The sequence below is a fragment of the Nannobrachium achirus genome, assembly GCF_963921795.1.
Source record: "Nannobrachium achirus genome assembly, chromosome: 5".
In the NCBI taxonomy this organism is placed as follows: Eukaryota; Metazoa; Chordata; class Actinopteri; order Myctophiformes; family Myctophidae; genus Nannobrachium; species Nannobrachium achirus.
In genome coordinates, this window is record NC_137814.1 from 13,631,301 (window position 1) to 13,643,256 (window position 11,956).

General features: G+C 42.2%; 1 protein-coding gene across 1 annotated transcript; it reads right to left on the bottom strand.

Moving 5' to 3' along the window:
* Positions 1-694: 694 nt before the first annotated feature.
* On the bottom strand, positions 695-11,753 carry LOC308284721 (MAU2 chromatid cohesion factor homolog). Its single transcript, XM_080725443.1, has 19 exons — positions 11,459-11,753; positions 10,323-10,340; positions 9,961-10,026; positions 9,546-9,641; positions 9,311-9,405; positions 9,017-9,044; positions 7,884-8,039; positions 6,997-7,143; positions 5,778-5,868; positions 5,123-5,226; positions 4,369-4,446; positions 3,842-3,907; positions 2,848-2,931; positions 2,710-2,759; positions 2,524-2,601; positions 2,281-2,392; positions 2,087-2,177; positions 1,418-1,545; positions 695-819 (listed from the first exon to the last, which is right to left on the bottom strand). The coding sequence occupies exons 1-19, from the start codon at positions 11,693-11,695 to the stop codon at positions 745-747; spliced, it is 1,800 nt and encodes a 599-aa protein (XP_080581569.1). The 5' UTR covers positions 11,696-11,753; the 3' UTR covers positions 695-744.
* Between the last annotated feature and the right edge of the window lie 203 nt (positions 11,754-11,956).

The following is an 11,956-nucleotide window of genomic DNA, read 5'->3' on the forward strand; positions in this document are numbered from 1 at the left end:
AAAACTATGGTTTAGTGATGAGTCATCACTTCTCACAGTTTTGTGGGAGGCACCTTCACCCCAAGGAATGTTTTTTGTGCAAAACGAATGCTTGCAATGAATTCAGAATCATAAAAAAAAACCTAGTTTGACCCCTCACATGCTACTTAAAGCATATTTATTTTGGTGTGTTTTATCCTGTACAGTTAATTTAATGGGACCCCAACTTTCAGCAACTGTCAAGGATTCTCCTGGGGAAACTGAATTTCAGTCTTTGTGAGATGTGTTAACCCTAACCTTTACAAACACATTGGTGAACATTTTTTAAGCTATTCTCTTCCTAAAAGCCAAAATGACACGTTACATACAATTATTTTGCCCATAATGATATGCCCAAAAATAGGGACGCAAGGCTGAAAGTGGTTAATATACTCTACGTATAGATATATATCTGGGGGTGGGGCACACTTGATGCTGAACTAGGATGGGAGGAAATTAAACATTGGGAAGGGATGACACAAAACCTACATCAACTCATACATCTGAAAGCTGCTGCAGTAATGTCACAGTCAGTGGAGTCTGCCACTGGCCGTGCATACCCCCCCCCCCCCCCCCCACACACACACACACACACTCTTGTTTACCGTCAACCTGATCATATACTCTCTAGCATCCTCCAAGAAGAATCATCTTCCTTTTTTTTTCTCTCTCTCTCTCTCTCTCTCTCTCATTCTTTTCCTGTCTCTTTCAGTGCAGGCTCTGCTCTCAGAGCAGGCTGGCCAGGCTGGTATTGGGTCCATTCTGGGCCTGGAACTGCACCGGCGGAAGGCCGTCTGTCCACTGCAAAAGACACAGACGGACAGAAAAACAAAAGATAAATGGTAAATGTTGCATTTATATTGCACCTTTATCCAAAGCGTGCTTTACAATATGCATTACATTCAGCAATTCTAACCAGTGTTGATTTTAGTAGTCTTTTGTATAAGATTACATTTAGTTTTAGTCATATTTTAGCGATATGACATTTTTCAGTTTTATTCTAGTTTTAGTTGAGTACATACTATAACATTTTAGTCGACTAAATTGTACAGTTCATAAATATTCAGTCAACTAAAATGTATTTTGGCCGGCCGTGATGGCGTTGAAATGCCCGATAAATTTTCAGCTGTATGCCAAAAATAGCAGATCTACAAGCTCACATAGAAACACAATAAAACACTACTTTATTAGGACAACTAGTTAAAAAGTTAAAAACTAAAGGGGATTATGTTTGTGTGATCATGAAGCAGGTTCGTGTAATATTTGAGAATTCTATCTGTACCTAGTCGTACAATGGTTTTGCACAGCGAAAATAGCGTATCTACAAGCTCACAACGCGGCACGGTGCAATACGTTGTGAGCTTGATTGGAGATATGTTGAGTGGTTGAGAGCACTTACGCTGACAAGGTTGTGTTCAGGCAGGCTGCAGGCAGCCATGTGGTCCTGTAGGAGCTGCTGGGAGAAGTTCTGGTGCATCTGGGCGGCCTCGTGGGCGTCTATGGTGTTCCCACATGTCTTGTTCAGATCTGCAGGGAGTTCAACAGCATTAGGAGTGAGGATCACATGGATTTTTTTTAAAAGCCTATGAAAATTATAGTAATCTGCGTTTCGTCAACGTGAAAGGAGCCCCACACACTAGCGCTGTTTCATAAGCAATTAGCACATTAAGAACTATGTGTAAAATTATAAGTAATATTGCTGTCAAGAAATCACAGATTGAGGCTTTAACTTTAGCAACGCTAGCATGGATTAAGATGAGGTCTTTTGTAATCGCCACGGCGTGCACGAACCATGCACCATCGCCAAATCGAGTAGCCCAGTTATGCTTGAAGTATCGAGTGTGACGAAAGTGACGTAAAAACGACAAAATAACTGTCAACGAGGATGTCCGCCGACTGTGTTGCCTACCCTTGGAAAAGCTACTACACTTTATCCAAATTGATTAGAACATGTTCCACTTATAATAATGGTCAAAACATAGGTAATTGGTGGTCTAGAAGTCTCCAAAATCGCGATCGGACCAAGGAATTTGGCATTGATCTCAAGACTCTGGTGCTGCAATCATACCTTTGAGGAGCGCGGAGGACCAGAGCTGGACGGACATGTCAGGGATCTTGCTGGCCAGCTGCATGGCAGGTACCACCATGTTGCTGCTTTCCTGGGAGGAAACAATGAATTCAGAACACGGGTTAGGAACATCGTTCGTACCAGAGAGATGCTGCTACACGGTCCAATGGATGAGGAGGGTTTCTTATCCTTACCCTGTGGTTTCCCAGGACAAAGAATATATGTCCCAGCAGGACCAGTGAGCAGGCGGTCAACCTATTTAAATCCTCTGCATTCGACATCTTCAGGGTCTCCCTCAGGAACCTCCTGTAATGTTTAGACATGAATAAAGTCTTCCCCCCCATCGTGTAAAGTGTCTTTGGGTATTTTTGCCTATAAGAACATGCCCATAATAGGGATGCCAGTGGTAAGATTTGTCAGTTGTTCAGAACACTTACTTGGCCTCATTGTAACGTCCCTGGAAGAACGACAGGAGCCCTCTGATGTAGAACGCTGCGGCTCGCAGACAGTGAGAGCTGGAAGTAACATGAATTTCTTTATTAAAAAAAAAAGAAAAAAAAACTCTGAATCATATACTGTAGGTTTGTTTCTATGAGGATTATATAGGTGGTAAAGTTACCTACCTAACAGGGAAGTTGTGGTCGGGATTGATCCTCTCAAGAAGACTATAGAGCTGTGGGTAGAAAAATACACTTAGTACTCTGCATAATAAGGCCTACTCCTTCACATGATGGAGCAAATGACCTGTGTCTCAGTCTGACCTCCTGGTGTCTGTTGCCTTCTCGGATGTAGACGGTGGCCAGGTTGGTGACGATGAACGTCCATAGCTCCTGGTGCGTTGTCAGCTGAGAGTGAAAAAAAAAAGAAGAAAAATTAGTGTCTCAGTGCGACGCTGATTATTATGGTTCTAACAGTATTTTGTCATTGTAGAGATCGTAGATCTGATATTTTCCAAGCGCAGCACCATGGCCCAATTAAGTATTATCAAGCAACCAATGTTTAATTTCCCCACTACGCAAATTACATTTTTGTTCAAAAACTTTCAGAAATTCGAAGGTCTTAGGAAATATTATTTAAACAGATTCTTTGCGACCGTTAGGCCGCAGTTACTATCAAAACCTCCACCGGCTGTCAGTCTGTCCGTCAGTCAGTCTGTCCATCACGTCACACTTTTCCCCTACTCATATCTCTGCAACCGTTGCCCCGATCCATGCCAAACTTTGCACACACACTCCTTGCCTGCCAATCCATCCTCATTTCTCACATGGCCCTCTTCTAGCGCCACCATGAGGCCGATTCTTGCAAAACACATTTTTAGACACTGCTCCTAGTATAGAGATTTTGCCCTAAAATCACGCAAAGCGGTACACAGTATCTCTACAGTCATGTCATCAACATGCATCTGTCCCATCTAGCGTCCACCATCAGGCCGATTTTTGCAAAACACATTTTTGGATACTGCTCCAACAGATTGTGCCCTAAAATCACACAAAGCGGTACACAGATCAACATGGATCTGTCCCATTTCCCATACTCCCTCCTGATTGCCTACCATTGCCTTCTAACGTTTACAAGTGTATGCGACTTGACGGTCGTTTATCTGCCGATTAGGGAGTCTTACTGGTGATACATTTAACAAAACTATGTGTGTGTGTGTGTGTGTGTGTGCGCGCACTTACGGTGACTGCCATTGCCAGCTCAAAAGTCGTCCTATGTGGACACGGCCTATAAATGTTGTTCATGTAATGGACTTACTTGTAGTGCAGCGGTGAACTGAGCCTCAGCGTTGTCCATGCAGTTCACTGAGATGCAGTACAGACCCTGGGAATGAACAGAGGAATGGACACACGTCTATGACTGATTTCTTTCTCAGTCTCTGTGTGTGTGTGTGTGTGTGTGTGTGTGTGTGTGTGTGTGTGTGTAGGGTTGGGATCCTTTAGGATTTTAAAGATTCCAGTTCCTTAACGATTCTCACGTAACGGTCCGATACCTTTAGGGGGTTCCAAATGGACCCTTAAAGGTCTTTAACTATGACAGTGTACAAATGGAACCAAATGGACGGGTCCATTTCTACAATGTCAAGAGTCCTTGAAATTAAAACGTTTGAGAACCACCAGTATTGTAATTGTATAGCAGATGTATAAAGTCCACAGCACTCCTAATGTGATGGAACCTAAGCTCCTCAATGTTGAATCCGGTTACTCCGGTTCTATATTCTAAACCAATGTGCGTGTGTGTGTGTGTGTGTGTGTGTGTGTGTTGTGATGGAGACCTATACTTGCCAGTAGTGTGTGAAGCTGTGCAGCATGGTTGGTGAACAACCTGGGCGACTGCTGGCAAAGCTGGCACACTTGAGAAATCTGAATACAGGGTAATTAGACTCATCATCATCATAATATGAGAACAAGTATTAACCCTATAAAAGGTTAATGCTCAATATCATCACAAGTAGACAAGCAGAATTTAGCAGAACAGAACCTATTCCTTTCTTCAGATGCCATAAATTGGTCAGTAGTGTACACACACACACACACACACACACACACACACACACACACACACACAAGGGCTGTCACGATATGACATTTTACATGACGATTAATTGTCACTCAAATAATTGGCGATTAACGATTTAATTGTTTTTGTCGTTGATAATTACATTTCTGTTTGGCTTTTAGGCTTTGAAGTTGTACATGGTAGATATGACACATAACCTAAATACACAAATAAATTACTGACATATTTGACAACTTACTACTTAAAAAATAACTTTGATAGTGGAAATATCCGATCTACAAGCTCACAACGCGTCGCGATGCAACACATTGTGAGCTTGTAGATCTGCTATTTCCACTATTTCTGTCATTTTTCAACATTCACGATTATGACGATTATGACGATTATGACAAAATAATTGCGATAATGTCAAATAATCACGATTAGACGATTATGTAATACTTGTGACAGCCCTGACACACACACACACACACACACACACACACACACACACACACACATTATGATAGTGTTACCCACCTCCTGTAAGGCGGTGGCCTTGTGTCCAGTGACCAGCCGGCACATGATGATGTGCTCCAGGAGGATGACTTGCAGAGTGGACAGAATGGGACTGTTGTCCAGCACTTCAACAAAACAACAAGCACACCTGGGTGAATTTAGGGTAGGGTGACCAGACGTCCCGTTTTACCCGGGACAGTCCCGTTTTCAAGCTGCGTGTCCCAGTGTCCCGACAAATATCTCTAAAACACTAATATGTCCCGGTTTTCAACATTCACTGCAAGATTGTCCCGGTTTTCACCAGAATTAAAATAATAGTAGCTGTTTGCAGTGGTTGCATAGACATTTATCATGTTCTTTTCATGAAAACATGCTCACCTAACCAATCAGAAAAAAGGAACAAATTCATTGCGTGTCTGAATTCAACGCTGAGGCTGTTTGTCAATCACTTACTGCCTGTTTGCAATGGGAACACGTGTCTCGAGAGTGGAGGAGTGACGAAAAAGGTTTGGATAAGATTGTGGGATACCGTTTATTTAATAAGCATATGCTTACAATTGCATGATTAGAGCATATTTATAAGCCATTTTACTATAAAAAATGTTTTGCTATGAGAGCAGTCACATGACCGTTATCCGCATCGGAACTCAAGTCGGGTTCTACCAACAACACTCACTTTTCAGCTTCTCCAGCTGCATGAGTGCTTTGTCTGTGTACTTCTGAGCCTTCTCCAAGTAGCCCGCCTGCATGGAGTGCATCACAGTCACCTGTTTTTATTGGAGGGGGGAAGAGGGAAAATACAATATGTGTTATTCTATGTTACTGTTGTGAATTCCATTCAAATGTATGGATTGTGTTTTTGTTTTTAACACCTTCTAAGCCTGGTCGTACTCCCTCGGACTTCCTACTGGGTCCCATCAGCCACACGTCTATTCCCGGACTTTTGATATAAATGATAATAATAAAAAAAAAAAAACATCAGCCATTCTTCTCTGTGTCTTTTTGGAGCTATCTGAAACGGTTAATATGCTCTCACAGTCATTTTCTGGTGCTGGGTGTGATACTCGTAATATCCAGCAGGCCACGCCGTTGACTCACATTCTGGATGGATGGCTGGCCAGGAGTGGCCTCATACTCTCCCCAGTGTTGAAACTCGACAAGGACACACAAGATGGCTACTCTTTGTCTCTGTTCGTGGATCGCGGTTTCAATCACGTTCGGGCGCCGCTTCTCTATCGCTCCTTTCCCTGCTTCGCCGCACGTAAACGAATGGAATTGATCTCCCCTCCGCCTCGCCAAAGTAAGATCGCCGACCTCTGCAGGATGAATATGTACGCTGTATCGAGCACTCCATTACGTGTTGTTATCATGTGGGCTTTGTTTTTTTAAAACATGTTTGTAAATAAATGGCTTATTTCTTCGGCGCTACCTCTGTTCAGAGGGTTCTGCCGCGGCTTGCAACGTGTTAAGCTGTGACTCTGCAGGAGGCTAGCCCTCTATGAGCGTGTGTGTGTGTGTTGTCCGTAGAACCGCTGGATGGTTCATCAACAATTTTTCAATTGAAACAAAATTCAATTTCATATTGGAAGTCAATGACGTGCCTGCGTCTATGGGCTCTATACGAACTAGGTTTTCCCTCAACACTACATTTCACTACAAAGTAGAAGTAACTTCAGTCTTATCTTTTTTTTTCTCTTCTCCACGTTATATGAAGTTTAATTCTATAATTGATGTTAGTGGTGAAACATTGATATACGGTACTTCAAAAATGTCATAGTCCACTGTTATAATCTGATCACAGCCACGCAGTTCCCATGTGGATCCCGATTAAAATTTCTATTCATTATATCTTTATGTGCGTTACACATGTTTCTGTGCAGCAGTTAAAACCTCACCAGGTACACAAGCACACACATGTGCTCCTTAGGCAGCCAATGGAAGAGGTCTGCTGGATTGCTGGGTAAGATCTCGTCGTCATGGAGAGTAGAGATGGTCTGGATGCACTGTTGAAGCTGTTTCAGACACGGCTTCACGCTCTTCACCTGATCAGCATGTTCAAAATTAAAACATTAGCACAGTAACAAACTAATAACGGTATAATAACATATATGTATATAAGATATAGAGTATAATATAGAGGAGACAGAGACTCTCTTGTTAGTCATCAACTTACTGCACAGTGGGCATTACCAAGATGACATCTGAGAGAACCAACTTTGTTTTTTGGGGAGGATGACACCGTTTATACATACTGAGTGCTTTACCATATATCGAGACAATGAACACTGTCTACATCACTGGTTCTCAACATGGGGTACAGGCCTTGAGGGGCATCCCCAGATAAACGATTAACGGTTAGGAACCAAATGTTAGCAACTCTGTGAACAAATGGAACCAAATGGACCTGTAAGGGTCCAATTTGTTTTAATTTGTACACACCCACTATCATTGTTAAATTAATAGAGTGCAGATTGGGGTCCCAGAAATAAAGGGGGTCAGTGGCCTTAACCAATATTAAGAAACACTAGACTGGGGCGCCTGGTTGCCTAGTGGACCAGGCGCATACCATATAGGCATTGCCATTTCGGCATCAATGCCTGTCGGCGTCGGCGGTTCGATTCCCGATCCGGGCGACCTTTGCCGCATGTCACTCCCTGTCTCTCCCCCATTTCCTGTCAGTCTACTGTCCTATCTAATAAAAAGGCAAAAAGACCCAAAAAAACAAATCTTAAAAAAAAAAAAAAAAAGAAACACTAGACTTCATGGTCCATTGTTGTTGTACCTGTCCAGCATCCAGGTAATGAGTGACCTGCAGCACCATGAAGAAGACCCTGAGGGACTCCTTCTGGATGGGGTTCCCCTGCCAGTTGTCCACGATGGTCCCACACAGCGTCAGCAGAGGGTTCACTTCACTGAGCTTCCTCTCCATCAGCAGCAACTGCAGTGCCACAGATAAAGGGACAATATGTACAGGCGAGCTTAGTCTCGATGCCCCTATCCCACAGGGAACCCATAACGGGATTAAAATAATAATAATAATAATAATACCAAGGAAAGGCTGTATATATATTTGTGTCTGTTCCTCCCACGTTAGAGGACTGTCTGTTACATATATGGTATTCTATTCTATTGTACAAGGGTGTCGTCCTGTCGCCTGTTGGAAATAGCAGATTTACAAGCTTCTAATGCATTGTGAGCTTGTTAATCGGCTGCACTCTACTATCCTTTTACCTAAATTGTAAATTGTCTATTCTCAGTATTTGACACTGAAGTATAGATCAGACTTAATGAGTGCAGTACTAGGCATTTGGGGACGATTAAATATGTATTTGGGACGAAGATATATCATCCCTAAAACGCAGTCGGGACAAAGGATTATTTTAACTTTTCTGCTTGGAAATGTCAATTGAGCTCACATTCAGTGTTCATGTCACTGGAAACTAACACACGTCTTCTGAATGCTTGCTACACTGGCATCTTGTCTTTGTAAAACCAGGAAATGCCAACTTGAAAGAGCTGCATTGTATGTGTGTGTGTGTGTGTGTGTTATTTTTTTCTGCAAATCTGTTAGATACACCAACATTGTTCTTGTAAAGTTTTGTTCTTATCAAGATTATAAGGGAGAAGGGAGGATCACAATACATATAAGGAAACTAAAATGAAGTAATTAAGAGAATGTGAAACTCTGTAGAGAATACAATTATTTGTCCCCAACCCAGCAAATTATGCCAGCGATGACCTTATGAAGCAGCGTTGTTCATAAAACGTCACAAGTTACTTTCATTCTTACTGAAGATGTGGGCGACAAATTATGTAAACATTACTAGGCTGAGAGACGTGATATAATGTGATACAACATAGCAAGCAATGTGCATCATATGACTAGTGGGGAAGTGGGAAATGATTTAAGCTCACCATTCCTTTACTTAGTAAGAACAGGGCTCTGTAGAGAAGGAAGAAACACACACACACACACACACACACACACACACACACACACACACACACACACACACACACACACACACACACACACACACACACACACACACACACACACACACACACACACACACACACACACACACACACACACACACACACACACACACACACACACACACCCACCCTTAACTACAGTAATGACAAAGACTTAATAAGGTACAAATATAAATATAAATATCTAAGTGATATTTAAACACCCTTTACCTGGTGTATTCTGAGCCCACAACCCTCGCATACTCTGCTCCCACGCCCAGGAGGTCACATGCTGACACCAAATCTTTCTCTAGTGTGTGTAGTTGCTGAGAGAGACGCAAAGAGAGAGACATAACATACATTAACCATGCTGTAAATCCAGTGGCCACAGGAATCTGGAATAGAGAGATCTATGAGTCGGTTTCTGCCATGTGTCGAGTTCTGCCATAATGTTGGGTTCTCTTACCGCCAGTTGGAATAGAAGTCTGCAGTGCCAGTAGGGAGTTTGTTGGGAAATCTGAATGGCTTTCCGCAACAGGGGTTTTGCGGAGTCCACCAAATTCTTCAAATGAATCAAAAGCAAGTTAAACTATGACGCAGCGTAGTGTAAGGCAGAATTCTAAAGCTTGATTAACCACAACCATATTGACCATTATTTTTCCAACAATTTTCTACAATAGCGAAAATAGCAGATCTACAAGCTCACAACGTGTTGTGAGCTTGTATATCCCCAGCTAGTTTCCCAATACTATACATATAAATACATATACAGTAGGACTTAAGTGCCAATAGTTTCCATTGAAATGTGAATGTTTTATTTCTGGTGCATTACACTGTAACAGTAAATTGTAGCAGCGGGCTACTTGAAATACATCACCTACCTGCTGGCAATAGAGCTCCGACAGAAGACTTGCTGCTTCAAATTTGACATCTTCAAATTGAGCAATCTGATATTATTGGTTAAAGAATTAAACAACTTTATTAGTACTAGTAATGTGTTACTTTAAACGTCAATGCAATTCTGCTGTACATTATAGGTGAACGAGACTTGAGTGATATTATAGTGAAAAACATTAACCCTCATGTCCCTGAACAGGTCATAATAGGTGGACATTCAGCAATAAATAAATTAATAAATAACATAGGCTAACATTACTCCAAAATAACAGATCTACAAGACGCTCAGAGATTCAAAGGTAGAAAATCACTACAGTATATGGTGCACAGAAGGAGAAAAGGATACTTGCTGAGAGATGAACCACTGGGGAAGAGAAAGAAAAAGAACAATTCAACAACACCATTCAAATCAACATGACATCTAAAACCACCACCAATAGCTAATGCAGAACGAGCACAAAACTAACACATAGATTGTGTGCGATATGCAACTAACTCCGAGTGTACAGATGATGGAACCAAATGGACCCTACACTCTCAAGAGTTATGGTGGTTACCGTGGTCCTTGACATTAAATGATGAATACATAACGCAAGAATGATTACAAAACGTAATACAGGAATTATGTCCTCATATTTAGTTTGGTGTTTACGCGTCTGTAACTCTTGAGAGTGTAGAGATTGGAACCAAATCACGAAATGTGATTACGTACACTCTCAGAGTTAAAGGACCACTTCACCCCTGGGACAATCTTATTTTATAGTTGTTTGGGACACGGTCAACACAATCCTGAGTTATTTTTTGTGTTCAATCTGTGTTTTTAGATATTTTAGTATTTCAGAAAGATTAGTGAAGCATTTTGCATCATCAGTGATGCGTTTTGCATCATATGATGCAAATATTGTACACTCCAATACATTTAAACGAACCCTTCAGTTATTAGTTACTTTGCAGATTTAAATCATATAAAACATACAATACATTAACCAGTTTAGCCCTATTTCACACCTAGGCTAATTGAAAATAGCCAATCTACAAGCTCAGACGTGTTGTGAGCTTGTAGAGCTGCTATTTTCACACAGTTTTCTGTACTTAGTTTCGGTGCTTTAGTATATTTTGGTGCCAATGCTTTTGTACTTTCTCTCAAGTACATTTTGAAATACGGACGTTCACTTGTAAAAGAGTAGTTCACCATTGCAGTATACTTTTACTCAAGTAAAACAAATAGAACCCGTAGTGGTCCTTGACATTATATTAATAGATAATGCACGAATGAGGACAAAACTTAATACATTGTGTCCTTATATTTAGTTAATGTGTTTACGCATCTGTACCTCCTCTGAGAGTGTATCTGCCGTACACTCTCACACTCTCAGTCATGGTGGTGCTTGAACATTAAATCAATAATGCAGAATGAGGACGAAACGTAACACATTGTGAATGATATCCTTGTGTTTAGTAATAATTGTGGCTCTCTCTCACCGCCTTCTCCAGGTGGCTGCGGGCCAGCTCGGTGTTCTTGGTGTGGTGGTACAGGACCGAGCCCAGCTGGAGGTGGGTGCGGGCCTCCACCCGCTGCGGGGGCTTGAACTGGAACACGGCCTTCAGACAATGGACGCACAGGCGGATTTTGGGCGGACTGGACGTGCGAAAGTGTTCGGCGAAGCCCAGCAGGGCCAGGTACCACGGCTCGGGAGCTTCCGCACTGCTTGCCGCCATTTTGGGGAAAAGCAAAAAAAAAAAAGAGGAGGCCGACAACAAAAACACAACAAGACGACGACGCAGTAACAAAACGAAACGACGCAACGACCGCGACGACGACGTCAGTGAATGACGACGACGACTGGAGCGGATACGGAAACGGACGGAAAGGCTGCTCAGAATGATGACAGACTGTTGATCTATGCTGTTGTCGCCGTGGAATAGTTGCCTGGCGCGCGAGACTACTTAGATCCGGTCTAGCCGCACACAGAAAGACCG

Bases quoted from the DNA above. Each gene is read 5' to 3' on its own strand.
- LOC308284721 (XM_080725443.1), bottom strand. From the start codon at position 11,695: ATGGCGGCAAGCAGTGCGGAAGCTCCCGAGCCGTGGTACCTGGCCCTG. The intron at 9,045-9,310 runs GTAAAGGGTGTT...CCTTCTCTACAG, and splicing joins GTGGGCTCAGAATACACCAG to AGCCCTGTTCTTACTAAGTA. The intron at 820-1,417 runs GTAAGTGCTCTC...TGTCTTTTGCAG, and splicing joins CTGAACACAACCTTGTCAGC to TGGACAGACGGCCTTCCGCC.